The sequence below is a fragment of the Podarcis gaigeae genome, assembly GCF_964106915.1.
Source record: "Podarcis gaigeae genome assembly, chromosome: 11".
NCBI lineage: Eukaryota > Metazoa > Chordata > Lepidosauria > Squamata > Lacertidae > Podarcis > Podarcis gaigeae.
This window is the reverse complement of record NC_139687.1, coordinates 33,308,239-33,327,838: the sequence shown is the minus strand read 5'-3', so window position 1 is coordinate 33,327,838 and position 19,600 is coordinate 33,308,239. Positions and strand designations below refer to the sequence as shown.

The following is a 19,600-nucleotide window of genomic DNA, read 5'->3' as shown; positions in this document are numbered from 1 at the left end:
TTGGAGAATAAAATAAATGACCTGAGAATGTGAAATGTAGACTTCCTCTGAGACATTTTGGCAAAAGAAAGCAGAAAACATAGGAAATACATCACTACATAGAGTTGTCTATGTTTCTTTACTGTTTTGTTGTAATATACAGGCTTAGTTAATATGTTCCCATTTGAAAACAATGGGGCAAACTAGTCCCGTTTTCAGTGGTAACAAAATGCAGCAAACTTAATCAGTCCATTGTGTGCAAACTTCAGTAAAATATCTAAATGTTGTAATAGCATTTTGATAACTCTACTACTGATGTTGAGTTGAGTAATATTCTAATGGGCTCATTGCACTCCCCCCCCCCCCCAAGTTCATTTCATTTGTTTGCTTTGTGGATGAAGCTGTGTGTCTGATGCAGCTCACATTAGAACATGGTTTTAAAAATCATGGCATGATCCAGCCAGAGTTAGTGAAATTCCAATTCCATTGATTTCATCTTGAAAAATGTAATCATCTTATGAAAACTTATTTTGAAGTCAACAGAACTATAAAGTGCTTATGGTTTTTTAAAAAATACAGTAGCAACCCATAATAGGTTATGTGTAAGTAAGGTTTGCTCAGAGTTGGTTGTGCCTATTAATTGTGCCAAAGGTAGTCATGCCTATTAATTTCAATAGGGTTACTCTAAGTAGAACTAACGCTGGATGCAATCCAATGTTATATTGTTCTAACAAGAAGAAATCATAGCTGATTAGTTATGAGATAAACAAGTTGCTGCTTAATTATATATTTTCTGATGTGAGGAACATAGCAACGGCTATTCTTCCATAAAGTCAAGAGTACTATGACTTGTTCTGGTTTACATTAGCTAAGTTCCTTTTAGAAAGGAGATGCAGTCAGCTCTGGGATCAAAGAACTAATGATTCCCTAGGTTTGCTAGTACTTCCTCCAGTCCCAGCTAGCATTAGTCCCAGTGGGACATTGCTTTCCTTGCTCTTCATTGCTGTGTGGAGGTAGGACTGTGAACATCCTATTGGGTAGAGTTCTGCTCTTCTAAATGGAAGGAGGTACACTGTTTGACTGATGGTGGTCAGGGAGTACCTGTAGAGAATAGTTTTTGGGGTAGATGGTGTGTGTGTGCATGTGCACACGCCACAATAGCAACTGTAACAGAGATTCTTGCTATGAATTCCCTCAGGAGTGATGGGAAAACAGTCTTTTTTCAAACATCCTGACTGCAGGAATGAGTAAATGGTTGTGGGGCTCCTGTGTGATAGAAGGTTTGCAAGAATTTTGCCTGCTGCTTCAAAAATAATTACAGTGGTACCTCGGGTTACAAACACCTCAGGTTACAGACATTTCAGGTTACAGACTCTGCTAACCTCGGCTTAAGAACTTTACCTCAGGATGAGAACAGAAATCATGCGCTGGCAGTGTGGTGGCAGCGGGAGGCCCCATTAGCTAAAGTGGTACCTCAGGTTAAGAACGGTTTCAGGTTAAGAACAGACCTCTGGAACGAATTAAGTTCTTGACCAGAGGTACCACGCAGAATAATGATGACACAGCACATTTTGGCATGGAAACGCTCTGCTGTCATACAGAATAGACCAGAAAAGTTGGCAGATTTTTTTTTGGCATTGGGTTGAAATATTGGTTTACAAGGAGGGACCAAACTGTAGAGGGGAGTCAAGATGTGTTTCTTTGCCCTGATCCACAAGAGGTCCCAGCCTTGCCCAAGCTCTAAGGCTAGCAGAAGGAAGCCTCGTTTGATAAGCCAATGAGAGGGGCACAGCTTTGCTCCTTTTCCTCCCAGGGCAAAATGAGCTGTGGAGAAAGCTAGTTAGAAGTGCACTGTACATTGGTTGCAAGTAGGTGGACAGGCAGATGGGGGTTGGTTGAGGCAGACTGGGGCTAACGGGCAGCCCTTACGGACAAGCCTCCACCACTGCTCATGTGTTTCTTGAAACAAGATCAGCTAAGGCTATGTGCCATGTGGACAGGATCAAGCTATAAATGTAATTGTTCAAGAATTGTAATATTTTTTCTTTTAGATTTGCATGTTCCCAAAGTATAATAGTGGAGGTTTGAGACACCTGCTGCTGCAACCTTTCTCCCTCAATCACTCTCTCAAAAGACAGTTGTGTAAGCCAGAAAGAAAAAGCTGGAGTCGAAGTATAAATGACACTCTGTGGAACAGTGAAGGAAACCTAAAAATTGGCTTCTGTATTGTGCCTGAGTGCTGTCCAAAGCAGTGTACAAAATCATTTGTCTACTAATTTTTTAAAAAGTGTCTTGTTTATTCATCAGGAATGTGGACTGTCATTGTTTGTGGAGTAGACTCCAACTAATTACATGCCAGCCAACAGCTGATTCTTACCCAGAAGGAAGCATTGCCTAATAAAGATCATAGATGCCAACACTAAAAGACACAAAGTACTAAAGAGGAGCAGCTCAATCGTCAACTGTCTGATGCTTTCAATACAGCCAGTGATGTACAAATTGGGGTGGAACTCTGTGCTTCCCACCTGCAAGCCAATCTTTCTTCCTTAGCAGTTATATGGTGAGGTGTTGATAAGTAATATGATTCTTCAAACCCTTAGGAAAAAAATGTTGGCTTTCCTGTTGCTATAATCAATCAGTTTCCCTAAAGCGTTTCTTTGTATTAATGAAGGGACATAGAGACTGAGTGCTTTAATTTTCCAGAGATGGCAAGTATCTTCAGACTACAGAAGCAGCTTCATTGAATCTTTAAAGGCATTCCAGGATACTCCTCCCGATCTGGCTATTACTGGCTGAGTGATGCTTATCATAGGATTAAAAATGGGTCTTATTTACAATAGCATCTAAATGACGTAGTGCTAGAAAATATTTGGGTTTTAACAGTCTGCTTTAATTAAACAGTGATATTGTTGTAAAAATAAAATCCCAACAGTTATTATTCAACTGGCTGTCATATCAGAAATTTGCAAAAGCTGCTTTTAAGAACTTGTGAAGTTTTTAATGTGTGTTTTTCTTTCAGTAACAAATAGAAGCAAACCGTTTTGTTTAAATAAACAATTAAAAACAGTTTGCTTCTATTTGTTACTGAAAGAAAAACACACATTAAAAACTTCACAAGTTCTTAAAAGCAGCTTTTGCAAATAGGCTACTGGGTGTTTTAGGAACAAATGCTGAAATATGGTTGTAATGTGGATGATGAGCACTGAAGGGGACCTGTGTTATAAGTTTGTATTCCCCCTCCGTCCTGCCCCCATACTGTCTGGGCCCTGCAGGCTCTAAGGCCATCTGTATCATCGGCATCCCAGTGCAAACTGTGACTTCCACAGTGAATCAGATCCTTGATGTCTCTGTGGAATGAGAGAGGGGACCTGATCTACAGATGCCTCTAGGTTTGGCATGCACTGAAGATGATATCATTGCATTCTGTAGCCTAGATTAGTTTCTGACAGGCCTGAAATGAGCTGGTGTGGTGAATTCTTACAGGGTGGGTTGTGTCAAATTATCTTGGGTGTTTCTTTGCTTAACCATAATCTTCTATCAAAAGCTCCCCCCCCCCCCAATTTGCTCCTTTATCTACACTGCTTCTTTAGTTGATAAAAAAACTTTTAAATAAATGAAATAAACAAGGAACTTATGTGTAATTACTAGAAGCCTTTTAAGCTTTGCATTGGTTACTCTGGGTATTCATGCTCAATCAAGAGTAGAAGACTGATTTTTCACTTAGAATTCAAACATGCTTTTCCAATTGATGAGTTCCAGTTGTGATTTTTGTTATGGTTATAGTCTTTAGGTCCCCTCAGCATTATTTTAAGTGAATTGCTCCTCACTTTTTTCCTTTTCTTTTTATTACAATGCAGCTGTTTTCTAAGTTAACATTTGGAGCTGAACTTCTCTATTGCTCAAGAGCAGAAGGCTTTGTTGACTTAGATCCAGGGATGCATGTGAGCAGCAGTGACCACTGCTTATGGGTTTGCGCACATGTGTATAGTTGTGCTTAGCTTTGGGAGAGGTAAGAATCCTGACACAAAGGTCCCTCTTCCTCCACTTGTTGGCTCAAGTGAACTATATTTAGTACTCCCACCCCACTTGAATATTTATTCTAAAGTCTAGTACAGTCTCTTTCAGGTTATGGAGGCCACGCAGGTTTTGTGTATTAGATTTTAAATTCCTACAGGACAAATAAAGGAAGCTTAAATTATTTGGTCCCATAGAGAAATTGAAACATTATCTGTATTAATTCACAGGGCTGTGGTTAGCATAGCTTGCCAATTTCATATTTTGTTCCTCTTCATTGAACTGGGAATAGATTTAAGTTATATATTGTTTCTCTCCGCCCCCCCCCTCCATCTCTCAATTTTCCTAAACAGCCTTTTGGAGAACAATGGAGAAGAAAGTTGTTCGCATCTGCCCTGTTTCTGATCCAGGCACAACTTATTTTCTTCAGATAGCGTGGCAAAAAGATTTGGGCGCCGGTTTTGATGTAGTACTCAGTGATGGCCTATCAGCTTGGACTGGGAAAGGTGATGTATGATCAGATGCTATTTATTTATGTAATTATTTATTTCAAGGATTTCTGTCTCACTTTTCTGCAACAAGTGCACAGAATGGTACATGTGAAATGAGACTTTCCCCAGATTCTTAATAGTCAGGCCTCAAATGCATAAGCAAAACTTCAGAACTTATAGTGTTGAACTATAAGGCTAAGCCACAAAGAGTGACTTTCCTGAAAACCTCAGCAGCCAGCCAGGGATATAAGGTATCAAGTGGGCCTTAAGGTATCCTGGACCAAAGTTGTTAAGGGCCTTGTAAATTAATGCCAGAATCTTGAACTTGACCTGGTGCCATATAGATGGTCAATGCAAGAGTTTAAGTACTACAGTTTTGTGCTGATGGTAGTCTGACCACAGTGCTGATGGTACAGTCTGGCCACAGCATTTTGCTGTTGAGACAAGTTCAAGGGTAGCCCTCCATAGAGTGCATTGCTTGCCAATCCATGATACACTACAGTCACGCTACCCCTGTTGAAGAACACCCATGGTTGGTGTACCAGCAGTAGGTGTCATGAACTGGTGAGATGACGGGGAGGAGGAAGCGGATCCCAGTGAGGGGCGTAGCCAAGATTGGGACACATCAGGGCAAGCAAGGAATAGGGAAGGAAATACAGGATAGTGGAGGATGGTGAGGGGGATGGGAGTCAGTGCACCAGAACCAGAGCAGCAGGACCCATCACCAGAGGCTGAGAAGCCACTGTCTCCATGAACATGGCAGGCTCTGAGGCATAGGGAGCAGCGGAAGTGCCACTCTAGGAAGCTAAGGCAGGCAAGAGCCCCTGACCCATCTTCCTAGCTCGCTAGGTGAGGCTCACTAGTTCTGGGAGGAGGTGTGTGATTTCGCAGCTGGAGGAGGCTTGGAACAGGTGAGGATCACATGCCTCATTGTCCAGATACTGCAATCAACATGCAAAGTACAAAAGGGAAGCAGAGCTGAGAGGCAGCGTCTATTCAGCTGCCCATGTTGGTAGACCTTGACTTGGATGCTGTTGGACTGCACCTTGGGTTTGACTCTGGACTGTATCCTGACCACTAGACTTCAGATTTGGTTACTTGGATTGACCCTGGACTGCATTTCTGGACCTTGGACCTTGCTTGTGTGGCTTGACCCCTGGTCTTTGAGCTTTGGATTTTATATACTGACTTGCCACTAGGTAGGCCAGGGGATCAGGACAGTAGGTGGTTGGCGGCACTTCTAGCCACTGCAGCTACCCGAGCCTCCCACAACACAGATGGATCCATGAGCAGCCACATACTGCAAACCTTTCAGAAAGCATGCAGCCCTGTCCAGAAGAGGCAACCAACCAATTTCCTGGACATGGGAACCACCCACCCACAGTGCCTGTATCTGCCAAGGATTCAAACTTAGTTTATTGGCCCTCATTTAGTCTATTGTTATATCCAGGAAGTAGACTAGATATTGCATAGCCTTTCCTGACTCAGGTGCTATGAAGATGTGGAGCTGTGTGTCATCAGCATACTGCTGACTCTTTGCAGCCCCCACAGCTCCTAATGATCACTTCTGCCATTGTTCCATTTATTCAGGTTGCAGTCCAATGGAACTAGTGTGTGTAGGGAAACTGAGGAAGAGCCATGGTGTTCTTTTTAGGTTTTCATCACTGAATTACCCAGAGTTGGCAGGGCAATCTCCTTTTAAACTGAGCAGTGGCTTTACTCATGGGGTGACACAGAAGAGAAATCTCAAATGTCTTATTGGTTCATGCCTGGATATAAATGACTGTTCTGCATATATAGCTTTAGAGATTAAGTGGTTTACGAAATGTCGAGTATTTGAAGTGACCTCGTAGAGCTTGTTGTCAGGAAGAGTATTACACATATGTGTATGTAAAGTAAGTGTGTTTGCGGGTCCTTTCTCTATGCCTGTTTTGTGCTCCCAAGTGTGGGAAGCAATTGTTCTGGTGATCATCATACTTGGGTGGGTGCAAGTTGCTAAATCCTAATGCTTGTCACCCTCCCAATGATTAATGGACATCAATAATCTACACATTATCTGATTTTCATTGTAAGCCATTTTCCCATGGTTCCTTTTCAGGCTTGATTGTATTCTATAGTATTAGTCTGCAAAACTGTTGTGGGAATTACAGATGCTATTGAAAATTTCCTTAAAAAAATAATCTTTATTAATTTAAATTACACACTTTTACAAAGAATTTACAAAGAATTTACAATCTCATACTACAAAAAGAAAATTAAAGAAAAAACAATTAAGAAAGAAGAAAATACAGAAAAAAAGAAAGAAAAAAGCAAATTTACATACATAAAACAAACGAAGTTAATCTTCCTAATTAATACTTAGCCATTGAAAATTTCCATAACAACTATGGATGCTTATTAAAACAGAAATTTTTACCAGGTGTCAGATGGCCCTGGACAAACAGTGTTCAAAACTCCCATTGTTCTAGGCGCATTTTGTGACAGGGAATTTCATTAGCATGAGCAATTTTTGAGCTCTGGGCATAGTACTGCGCCTAAGATTTCAGATTAAAACTGCAGAGTGGAAGGAAAGGAGGACTTTTTTCTGCCTCCCCACTTCCAGTTATTCCCTGAAGCCTGGAGAAGAGACACTCTTAAAAATATTAGGGGGTGGGCATGGGAAGAAATTCATTTTTCATATGAAAAATGAACATAATATTTTAGCTGCAGTTCGTTCATTTTCAGTTTTGTATTCTTGTTATTTAAAAGCACTTCTAGACATTCTGTTGTTGTACCCATAGCCTAGGTTTAAGGTGCCATTTAGCTCCTTGCTTTCGTATCTCAGTTTCTAACACTGTGGACAATGCATCCTTTGAGGAGCCTCTTCATTTGTAAATTGGCCCTGTTGGGTTTACCTGGCCGCTGTATTACAAACAGCACTTGGCAGCTCAGTCTAACCACAATTACAATTTCCCACAATGCCCCAGAGTGATGCTATATAGCAGGGATGTCCAACAGGTCGATCGCGATCTACTGGTAGACCCCCGGGAGGTTCGTTAGGTCCCTTTCCTTAGCGCTGGTAAAGCTCCATCCTCCATTGTTGCACAATCTGTAGAACGGAATATGGAATACAGTGGTACCTCGGGTTACATACGTTTCAGGTTACAGACTCCGCTAACCCAGAAATAATACCTCAGGTTAAGAACTTTGCTTCAGGATGAGAACAGAAATCGTGCTCCAGCGGTGCGGCAGCAGCAGGAGGCCCCATTAGCTAAAGTGGTGCTTCAAGTTAAGAACAGTTTCAGGTTAAGAACGGACCTCTGGAACGAATTAAGTACTTAACCCGAGGTACCACTGTACAGAGTTTAGTGAGGCTGTTTGTTTCCCCAGCGATCTGTTGGTGAGTGGCTGTCCCCCTTTCTCCCTAAAAATGGCCAACAGCTAAACTTTGAACTCCCCCAAAATGTGGCTCTCCTCCTCCATTAAAAAAGCTCAACAACTTTCACCTGAACCCCCCAAAAACGGGGGTAGATCACTGCCAGTTTTTAATTCTGTGAGTAGATTGCAGTCTCTTGGGAGTTGGCCACCCCTGCTATATAGGAGCATTATACGAGATGAATTTGACAGCTAGATGTCTGAGCTGGGGAATTAATACGGCAGTTGATCCGACTGTCAGGTCAGATGTTTTAAAGGGGAGCTTGGACCAGATACTGGCGCTCGACTCTGCTGTGGGGCTGAGGCCTCAGCAGTTGCCCAAGGATGCCGGGTGCTGATACTGGCCCTGACACCTAGTCATTAAGAAGAGGGGTGATACATATTAATGGAATGTGCAGGGTGTCACCATGGAGAAATGGCTCACCACAAGGATCAATAAATGTGCAGGATGGCTCTTAAATGGATCAGTTTTGAAACCTGGGTGGTGGTACATGCTGGTGTTGGAAGACCTGTTGAACTAAACCTGACTTTATTTGTGAATTGGGTTGAGTGTAAGAGTTAAGAAAGAAAAGGAGCACAAAAAATAATTGCAGTGGAATATAAAAGGGAGATATCAAATTATCTGATCCCAGGCATATGTTTACTAAGCCCATAGTGTTTACTTCTAAGTAGAAATGTTGAGCTTACGCTATCAAGACCAATGCCAAAGTGCGTACTTGTTTACTCTTCAAATCATCCATGATGCTTTCCTTAACATAGGATTGTGAAATGGGCTTTGAAATAATAGCGTAACTTCAGATGGGGCGAGCAAAAACTAAATTGAGTTGTAAAGGTTAAAAAAAAGAAGATAAGGAGCATTAAAGAGGAGAGCTGATTCAAATACTACTGAGCTCTCTAGAAAGGTCCTCTAATCCTGTGAGGTTTGGTTCGAATCCTGGATTTCAGGCTATAATCCTTGCAGAGTTATGTGCACCTAAACCATTTTATTTTAGTGGGTTTATGTGTGCCTTACCTGGATATCATCAGGCAGTTCATATTTCTTTAGCTTTAGAAACTTTTGAATCATTGTGGTGATTTTTAATTACTTGCTTCAGCAGTCAGCAGCAATAAATTGACCTATAAAGTGTTTGGTAAATTACAAAATGTGATAGGGGATGGAATATATAACCAACCATGTCTTGCCTTATTCTGTAGTTTGAAGAAATCCTGTAAGAAACTGCATTGTGACAAAAATGTGTGTGGAATCTTCCAACAGTGCCTGAGGCTGATATTTCCAAGGAAGCTGCTGACATGGAAATGGAACGAGAGAAATACATTGGAGAGCTTAAAAAAGTGTTGTTATTTGAAGGAGGACTGGCAGACAAATACAATTTTGATATTTCTAAAGGAGGAGTGGATGGAGAGTGCCTCAATTTTTCTTATGAAAAGAATCTGAAAGATGTTTCTGTAAGTATTGCTTTATTAAGAATTGTTACATTATGGTTTTCCCAAGAGAGTTTCAGTATAGTAGACCATTAATCTTCAGTAATATGCACAGCAATTCCTTAAACTTTATTTTTCAATAATTCTGTAATGGATAAGATCTGTGAGGTTGTTTTTAATCAGTATAAGGATTTCTTTGACTTTTTGATTCCAAAATTTAAGTAAGGCAAGGAATCATTTTGTTAAACATACATTAAGTTTGAGTTATTGTCTGAATCCCAAGGAGTAAAAGGCTATATAGTTACTCTGATGAAGGCAACAACAATGAAAGCTATGGGAACGGCTTAAATTATAATGTAGCTTTGTATTTACCCTCCTCTTGGGAACATAATTTGAATGAATTTAATTTAATTTATTGCTTTACCACTTTAGACTATCTGGCGTGATTTGAAAAATGACAGAAGTTTCTTGTAACTTACTAGCATTGATAAATAAAAATATTTATCACATGAGGTAAACAGAGGCTTGCCAGATCTCTAATTTTTCTCAGACCTGGTGGTAAACCTTTTATATGGATTTTAGTCACTAACATTTCTTCAATAACTCACACTCAAAGCTACACATGATGTTAAAGTTATGTAGTTTTGTCCCTTAATGCTTCATCTATTTATTTTACTTAAAAACAACTGCTCAGGCCATAGACACCAATGTGATACCTGTGGATATGTATGAGAGAGAGAGAATGATCAGAAATCTTTCCTACTGTTTTACCATCTTCTATTTGTCCTTCCCAGGAGTGCCTATGCTTTCCACTTTTATGTTAGAAAACTTATACGTGTTTGTTTCAGGGGAAATAGGCACTTTTTTGAGGAAATAACTACCTATCTGCACCATAGAATTGTAGAGTTTTAAGGGACCTCAAGGGTCATCTTGTCCAATCCCCTGCAATACAGAAATCTTAACTAAAGCATCCATGATAGATGGCGTCAGTCCACCACCTCTTATGGGAGTCTCTTCCAGTGTTAAACAGCTCTTACTGTCAGAAAGTTCTTTCTGATGTTTAGTCAGAATTTCCTTTCGTGTGACTTGAGGTCACATCCTCTGGAGCAGGAGAAAACAAGCTTTCTCCATTCTTCATGTAACAGCCCTTTTGATATTTGAAGATAGTTATCCTTTCTCTGTCTCCTTTTTACCAGGAAAAACTTAGCAAATTCCCTTCACCGTTCCTCATAAAGCTTGGTTTCCAGACCTATGATCATCTTGGTCGCCCTCTTCTGCACACATTCCAGTTTGTCCATATCCTTCCTCAAGTGTGGTGCCCAGAACTGGACACAGTACTCCAGGTGTGATCTGACCAAGGAAGAATAAAGTATACTGTCCCCTTAATCGGGACAATTTACTTCTGTTGATGCAGCCTGGAATAGCATTAGCTTTTTTTCTGCTGCATCACGCTCTGGACTCATGTTAAGCTTGGGGTCTTCTAAGACTCCCTAGATCCTTTCCACGAACTCCTGGACCACCGCCTTGCCGACGTGGGGATCCAGGGCACAGTCCTTCAATGGCTGCGCTCGTTTCTCTCTGGTCGGAGACAGAGGGTGGCGCTTGGGGGGGAATTGTCATTGCGCCACTCCTTGGTGTGTGGAGTGCCTCAGGATGCGATTCTCTCCCCGATGCTTTTTAACATCTTTATGCGCCCCCTCGCCCAGCTTGTCCGGAGTTTTGGGCTGGGTTGCCATCAGTATGCCGATGACACCCAACTCTATCTGTTGATGGACGGCCATCCTGACTCGGCCCCAGATACACTGACCAGATGTCTGGAAGCTGTGGCTGGATGGTTACGTGGGAGCCGGTTGAAGTTAAATCCTTCGAAGACAGAGGTGCTCTGGCTGGGACGGAGCGATATGGGATTGAGGGGGCAACTCCCATCTCTTGCGGGGGTGCAATTAGTGCCAGCATCGTCCGTTAAGAGTTTGGGTGTAATCTTCGATACCTCCCTCTCTATGGAGGCGCAGATTACAGGTATAACAAAGGCAGCATTTTTTCATCTCCGCCAAGCTAAGCAGTTGGCTCCTTATCTCTCTCGCCCTGACCTAGCCACTGTGATCCATGCGACGGTCACCTCCAGACTGGATTATTGTAACTCGCTCTACGTGGGGCTGCCCTTGAGACTGACCCAGAAACTCCAGCGGGTGCAGAATGCCGCGGCGAGACTCCTTATGGGGTCTTCGCTGCGAGATCATATTCATCCGGTACTATACCAGCTGCACTGGCTCCCGGTGGAGTACAGGATCAGGTTTAAGGTGCTGGTTTTAACCTTTAAAGCCCTATACGGCCTAGGACCCTCGTATCTATGGGACCGCCTCTCCTGGTATGCCCCACAGAGAAATTTACGGTCTGCAAATAAAAACATCCTAAAGATCCCAGGCCACAGAGAAGTTAGGCTGGCCTCAACTAGAGCCAGGGCTTTCTCAGCCGCGGCTCCAATCTGGTGGAACGCTCTGTCACAAGAGACTAGGGCCTTGCGGGACCTGACATCTTTCCGCAGGGTCTGCAAGACAGAGCTTTTCCACCAGGCCTTTGGTCAGGGCGCAGCCTGACCCCCTCCTCTGGCAATCTGCACTGAATTTTGCTTGATGGTTGCCATTAATTTGATCTTAATTTGATTTTAATTAATTTTATAATGAATGTTTTTAGAATGTTGGACTATTTTGATTGTTGTTAGCCGCCCTGAGCCCAGCTTCGGCTGGGGAGGGCGGGATATAAATAAATTTTATTATTATTATTATTATTATTGGCAATCCAGGTGTCTCCTATCTTGTATTTGTGTAGCTGTTTCTTCAAACCTAAGTGTAGAACCTGATATTTGTCCCTACTGAGATTCCTTTCTGTAGTTCTATTTCCATAGTTCTAGTCTCACTGAACCATGTAGGTTCCAAAAGGTGGCTTACCAGGCAAACAGACAAGACCTGGGAAGCTGTGCTCATCAAGGCTATGTATGAAAACTGCAATAAGATCAGGCTGCACTCTTTAGTGTACATCATTGGAAATAAGTCCTTTGACTTTATTTATTTCAACAAAATTTATCTATCACTTGATTGTAATAAAGCCTCAAACCCATGTACAATAACATATGACGTTTTCAGTAAAGGACAGTCACAGAGATATTTTTAAAAACGTTCACAAATAATTGGAAACAACAATAAGCTGAAAGCAAGATTAAAACGCATGTAACTTCTATATGTCTGGAAAGGCTTTCCTAAACAAAAATGTTTTGAGCAACCACGAGAGAGTACAGCGATGGCGCTTGCCTGATGTCATTAGGCAGGGACTTCCAAAGTGTAGGTGCTGCTAGACTAAAATATTGATTTCTTACAAGAATGCATATTATTTGGCACCTGATACAATACCAGTTTCAAAAACTGAAGCAGTCAAATGAGCATATATGTGATAAGATGATCCCACAAGTAAACTGGTCCCATACTGTTAAGGGCTTTATATATGAATAGCAACACCTTGAACCTGGCTTGGCTGAAAATTGTCAACCAGTTGCAGAGCAGAGATGTGATATACTGTACTAACAGAGTCTCCCTCCTGTCTTCAACTGTGCCAGAATTACTGGGGTTAAGCTCTCCTGGTCCAGGGACAGCACTGGTTACAGCTGAAATAAAAATAGACCATGCTTCCACATAAATGTGTTCAAGAATGAGAAGCCAGGGTAACAATTTTTTTGAAACCTAATTTTATTTTTTACTCATCACATTTGTATTCTGTCATTTGTGTGTGTTATCTTCATGACAACCCAGTGGCTTGCCCAAGGCCACCCAGTCAGCTTCATGGTTCGATGGGGATTTAGATAAGGAAATCTAGGTATGATTGAGGCAGACAGTCTTGTATAGTGGTGATGACATTAACCAGTGGCATTATCTGTGCTTTTGAAGTGTTAACATTTTTCATAACGGGATGGATAATAGTGATGGGTTGTTAAAAGCTAACCCACTAAGCATGTGGATAATTTGCATAACTATACTAATCAGGAAGGGGGTCTGGGGAGCATAACATAGTATGGGCCTCCTTTAGTTGAAAATTTCAAGGTAACCCAGTTAATTTTATCTGCTATATTAGATGTAATAAGTTAAAATAAAGGAAAGGAGAATAAGGGCTGTTGACTGGGGAACATGTACAGTTGGCAAAATCTGTATGTCTTTGGAAATACTTGCTGGAGGAAATAGTGGTAGTTTAGTTTGAGTCATTCTGCAATAAACTAGACAAAGCATTGGAAAATCTGCGCCTTGAAGCAGTCTTGCATTGGCATTAAAATGCATTTCATGACCTAATTAGGTGTTTTTCATCCTAGAAATTTATAATTCTGTGACAGCTAGCCCACACATGGGGCAGACCTGAAAAATCTTCCAAGCAATGATGTTTTAGTGAAGTACAATTCATTCGAGTCAATTCACAATTCAAGTTAGTCCTCCTAAAATTTGATCTTCAATGCCTTGTGAGTGTTGATTTCAACACTGGGCCCGCTGAGATGTGCAATTGGAGTCACATTCAAATCTACATCTCCAACAGCTGCACCAATAGAACTTATTTCTTTTTTGGCAGTTTAATTTTTTGCTTTATGAGACTCAAATAGATTAGGAATTGGGGGTTCCTGTTTTGTGGTTTTATATTTTGATTTTGTTCTGTGAACCACCCTGAGACTACAGTGGTACCTCGGGTTAAGTATTTAATTCGTTCCGGAGGTCCATACTTAACCTGAAACTGTACTTAACCTGAAGACCACTTTAGCTAATGGCGCCTCCTGCTGTCGCTGCGCCGCCGGAGCACGATTTCTGTTCTTAACCCGAGTTGTTATTTCTGGGTTAGCGGAGTCTGTAACCTGAAGCGTATGTAACCTGAAGTGTATGTAACCCGAGGTACCACTGTATTGGGTATAGGGCAGTATATAAATTCAATAAATAATAATAATTATTATTTGACTTTAATGAATAGAGCAAAAGAAAACTTTCTTTGCCTTTCTGATTATGATATCCTAGATCTATGCGGGATGCTGTGAAATTGTATTTGATGTGTGTCAGAAGATGATATTAATGTGCAATGTAGAGAATTAATACAGAAAGGTTGCAGTTGCTACCAATAATTCTTCCCCTGGAAGAAGAGGATTTACTATACTGTAGACAGAATGTTACAACTTCATAATAGTTTGATAGCCAAAAGTAATGTTCAAATCAATTATTGTTTGGTTTAAACTATGTTATGAAGAAATAGAACAAGTATATAACACTGCTTCTGTTTTTGTGAAATGCTTTGTTCTAAGTCCACTGAACTTTCAGCTAAAGGACACAAGGCTTTCGTATACCAGAAAATACTAGAGATCTGTATTAATTGCATCTGAAGCCACTAAATTATATAATACCAATTATTAATGACTTTGCCTCTTAAGACAGCTGTCTTTTGTCTTAAGAGTTTTTAACATGCTGCTCTTTGGAAATGCTTTTAGACTGGTAAGGGCAAACTAGACTGTTGAGAATTGCATTAAAATAACAATAGGCTTGGTACACAGTAGGGCTTGTGTGTCAAAGCAGCTGCAGAGCAAAATGGGCCACACACACTGAGAACTCAGTAAGGGGCCATTGAGGCTCGGCCAGCTAAACTGCTGCCACCTAAACAAACACCATAACAAGAGTCAGTGATTTACTGTTTGATCTAAGTAGGTGACCACTTGGAAGTAAATCTTTCCAAGTACTTCAGCTAGGAACTCTCTGCATATAACAAATAAATGGGACTCCTGCAAGACTTTCTCATTGGAGGTGGCAATTAAATTGATTAAAGACCTCTTGATAAGCAGCATTTGAGGGCTAGCAAACCTTTCTGTATAATAAGGTGGCAAGTATTTTCTTTCTGCCTCCACCCCTGCCTAAGAACATTGCTAAAATTTTAGTCAATGAAGTTCTGTCAGCATGCGGAAAACGACATGATTTACTAGGCTGAAGAAAGAAACCCACATAATTTGTTTCAGCTTGTCCATCTTTTTTGTAGTGTGTTCTTAAAATACAGGTCACAGGACAGAAGGATAATTTTAATTTTCAAATGGATCAAAGCATCACCATATATGCATGCATATATTTTCACATATCCCTCTGCACCACTACCAGCTAGAATCTGTGTGCATTTTGGAGTTTCCCATATGGTAATGTCAAGGACCCAAAGGCTCTGAGTTGTGCTTTCCTGTTTTGGGATACATGCTGGGCATTATAGCTCTTGATATTTCTAGTCAGTGTTTACATTTTCTTGTTCAGCTGCATTAAAATAACTTCTTGTCATGAGGAAAATCTTTAAATCATGGGCTGGTGACAAGACTTGGTTTCCACAGAGGGAGGAAGAGAGAAAGAGAAGAAAGAGATGATTATGGAACATCAAGTGCATCGTGACTGCTCTGCCACATCATTCATACTGTTATTTTTTAAAAAAAATATAAACCTACAGGACGTAAAATGTTTTGCCTACAATTTGCCTTTGCCAGTATTCTGCATCTTCAGAGAAGGAACTCATGCCCTATTAGATACTATGGAAACAGCTTCAGACTCAAACTGTGAATTTCTAGCGTTTCACATTCATAAAGGCAAATGTTTAAATTTATTGGTTGCACAAAAAAATTAAATCCTCATTGCTTCTATTTCTGATAGTCAGGCTTGAGTGCCAGTGCATATGTAACAAAAATGGGACCACCCATGTGAAAGCTCTGGGGAACCCAGCATGTTTGGGGGAGCCCAGATGTGCATGTGTATGGGGAAGAGGAAGTCAATCTCTAAAGTGAATTCCCCCAAACAGCCCATTGTGCAGTGAGCATGCTCAGTGGCCACCAAATGCTGACTGTGGGGTCTAGGGGATCAGAAATCAGGTAGAAAGACGACTGGAATGGAGTACGCTTGGCAAGGGCATGGCTGGGTAACCGGAACAGTTAACAAAAGCAGGGAAACTGGAACAGTTAGCAGGACATTTTGTCACATTTATGATATTTATGGCTGGATTCAAAAAGAACTTACTTTTTTTTCTTACAAACATGGGAGTTTAGAGAAGACATGTGAGAATGATAAAAGGGTGATAAAAGGGTGGGGGCAGTTTTGAATCAGTGCCATGCTTGTTTATTTGCTCGCTGCTGCTGCTGCTGCTGTTGTTTAAGAAGGCACCTACTAAAGAGAGAATAGTATGCAGGGTCTTTTTGTATCATAAAAGTCATTCCAGGACTATTTGGATTCTGGCCACACTATAGGCGGTTTTGCTCTTTGCCCCTCTGCCAAATCTCTGATTTAAATTCACCACAGTTCTGGTTAGCAGTGTCAGTTCCTGAACCTTAGCATTTTTGTCTCTGCAGCTAACAGCAGCTTCTAAGGTGGAGGTGCAGGGTAAAATTATCCTCCTCACCATGTTGTAGCCAAATCCCTTCTCCAGTGGCTGCTTCTTGAAATACTTGTATACTGCAAGCTTCAAGTCCAAAAATTATGGCAGCACTTCAAGCCTTATGTTTACAGCCATTGATGGACCATCCTTTGTAAATTTGTATAGTTATTTGCTAGTACTGTATTGCAAAAACATCTAAACTGATGGCCATCATAATATTTTGTAGTGAGATTTCATAAATGAAAGATCTGTCATGTGAAGAAGTAAATTAACATTTTGGTTCATCTTGTTTACCTACCTAAATTATTAAAAACGTTTCAAGAGCAATTACTATATTTCTAATCTAAGAAAACTGTTTTACACCAGTGATGTTTTGTTTTGTAGCCATTTGTTGCATGTGGGTAGGTCACTGACCACAGACTTTTCTGGATCAACTGACAAGGTTGGGAGCAGGGAGCACTGTTTTGTAATGTTTCCACTTATCTGTTGAGCAAGTTCCAGAACTTAATACAAAGAGACTATCGCTCCATCTCAAAGCTATGCATTTTTTCTTTCACTGTTTAATATCTGCTGGACAATTTACTGGACAGGGATTTGGAATTCAGTGTCAGAAATATGTGGCTCTTAGTGAGATGGTGGTTCAGTGAATCTGGTATCTGGCGTCAGTAATGGGTTAGATGAACACCTGTGGACGAGCTCACTCTAGATATGACTGAGATGTTAGTGATTTGTGGCTAGTTGAACTTCTGGTTGTGGTTATTATTTATTGAAGGATCTGGTTTATAGCTTGGGAATTTTTGGTGTTTGGTGTTTCTGGACCTGGTTTTTATGTTTAGGTGGCATATGTGACCAAGAGTATTTTTTCAATCCAGCATCCCCAGTCTGCTAGCTCTAATCTCTTAGTTATGGTGTTTGGTCCACTTGTTGCAGGTTTTGTTGATGGGGTTGAAGTTCATTCTTTTTCAACAAAAGCTTTTATGTTAAGTTTGCAACTCTTCTTTGCATCTGGCCTTCTGACTTATCAGACAGATGGGAAAAAGCACTCCTAGCCAGATAATTTCCGAAAGATTTAACAGCTGTTGATATGAAACTTAAACTAGCAAACATTATTCATATTCCTCATAAAAAAACATTTTTGTACGATGATATGAAAATAATGAATATTTTGAACTTGGAGCATAAAATTTATATGGAGAGAGAGAGAGAAATACAGTTTTGAGGAGTATGTAAGCAATTAGTTAAGTTCTTGAGAAAGCGCTTGCTAGGATCCCTCCAATATGGAGAGGGGGTCAAACTTCATGCTATTCTGTTGGTGCTTGCTGAGTGCTGTTTGCTGCACCAGCACATGGCAGCAGAGAATGTTCATTGGCTCTTTATGTGAAGCAGATGGTGCCAGAGAATTAAGTGGTGTTCATGTAAATGTGGGTATCAGAGGGGTAAGTCCATATCAAAACTTGTCAGCTTTTTTTCATGGTTGGTAGATAGCATGGCATTGCCATTTGTGTGTGTCTGCCTGCTCTCTGTGGTATCTCTTTGGGCTATGGCCCTTTGTTGGCATCTGGTGATAATATGTTTTCCCTTAGTATTATGCTTTGGGATTTTATTTTTGCACTGCTACAGCATGGCTTCCCTCTGTGTCTGCTCCCACTTTACCCATATCTGGCACAGTTGCAATGTCCCACGTTGCTTTGCTCGTGGAACTTAAAGGTGTGCTTGCGGTCACAATCCCAGTTACCTTACATGGTTGTGGTGTTCACTTTCTGTGCTTAAGAACCAGAAACTAAACCAAAGGGAAACATCCAAGGTGGAGATCTTTCTATTTGTTAAGTAATCTTTTTTAAATGCTTGATCATAACCAGGCAAGGAAATTCATAGTCATCTGTGACCAGAAGAAGACCTTTAGGGCTAATGCTGCCTTTAGAGTAGTGATGATAGCCATGACGGGTTAAACCCAGGGATATTGAAAGCTTGTGGATTTTAATTGCCATGTAATTTAAATCAGACGTGCCAGACAGTATTTGTATAACATTTTAAGCACAAAGGTTTGTGCCTGGCATGCTTCCAGTGCTGCATGTGTTCCTCAAATGTTGTTTAGTCATTGCCGTATATTTATGCTATCTAGAAACACATGTATTTAGTTTCCTGAACAATGAGCTTTAATCAAGGCCACCTCCTAGAGATTGACAACAAGGACAACAAGTATGTAGCAAGTACATTGCCAGGATAGAAATTAAGTGTACATTTGCTTGAATCTCCTCTAATTCCCCCCCCCCGCCCCCCGCACAATAGTTTTCTAAGTTGGCGAGGGGTGGGGGGTGGGCTGCTAAAGATGTTTTGGGCAGAGCACTTACTCATATCAAATTTTATAGTTTGGACAGTGGCCAAAACATTAAAGCACTTAAGGAAAAATAAAACGGAAGTAATTGTCATCCGTGAATGCTTGTATCGGCTTAATGCTGGTCCTTGTTGTTCAGCTCTGCGTTTCTCACAACCTGCTGGTATAAAATTTCATTGTAGTTTTCCAGTTGTAATGGCTGTGATCCAGAAAAATGCCTGGCTAGAGTCTCCCCCACCCTGCAAAGGGAACCTCCCACGTTGAAAACTACTTTAAAATAAAGAGGAGTTAGTTTTGAAACCAATTCATAATAGTGGGGGCAAGGAAAGTCTGGTCATGCATGATGTCCACAAGCCCTTGATTACCAAAGGTCCTTTCCGCGTGATACTCACTTTTTACAAAATAGGTTGATAGTTGTATTATTGTTCTGGTATTACTTAGCAGCATACACTTAAGGCAGGGGTCTGCAACCCGCGGCTCCGGAGCCGCATGTGGCTCTTTTACACCTTTGCCACGGCTCCGGGGCGGATACTAGCGAGGG

General features: G+C 41.0%; 1 protein-coding gene and 1 long non-coding RNA gene across 10 annotated transcripts in view; both read left to right on the top strand.

The window, feature by feature from the left end:
- Positions 1-19,600, top strand: part of LOC310827398 — a 793,036-nt gene that overhangs the window by 673,113 nt on the left and 100,323 nt on the right. The window lies entirely within an intron of this gene.
- Positions 1-19,600, top strand: part of XRCC4 (X-ray repair cross complementing 4) — a 109,380-nt gene that overhangs the window by 4,351 nt on the left and 85,429 nt on the right. For 4 of the 9 annotated variants that reach the window (XR_014556292.1, XM_083703327.1, XM_083703325.1 and 1 more), the window contains exons 2-4: positions 3,837-3,988; positions 4,347-4,499; positions 9,154-9,344. Coding sequence is in view for 7 of the 9 variants with exons in the window: in XM_083703327.1 (XP_083559453.1) it covers positions 3,958-3,988; positions 4,347-4,499; positions 9,154-9,344 (375 nt within the window). In the remaining 2 variants the exon portion in view is untranslated. Of the gene's footprint in view, positions 1-2,286; positions 2,540-3,836; positions 3,989-4,346; positions 4,500-9,153; positions 9,345-19,600 lie in introns of all 9 variants that reach the window. The other 5 variants (XR_014556291.1, XM_083703330.1, XM_083703328.1 and 2 more) reach the window with 3 other exon arrangements.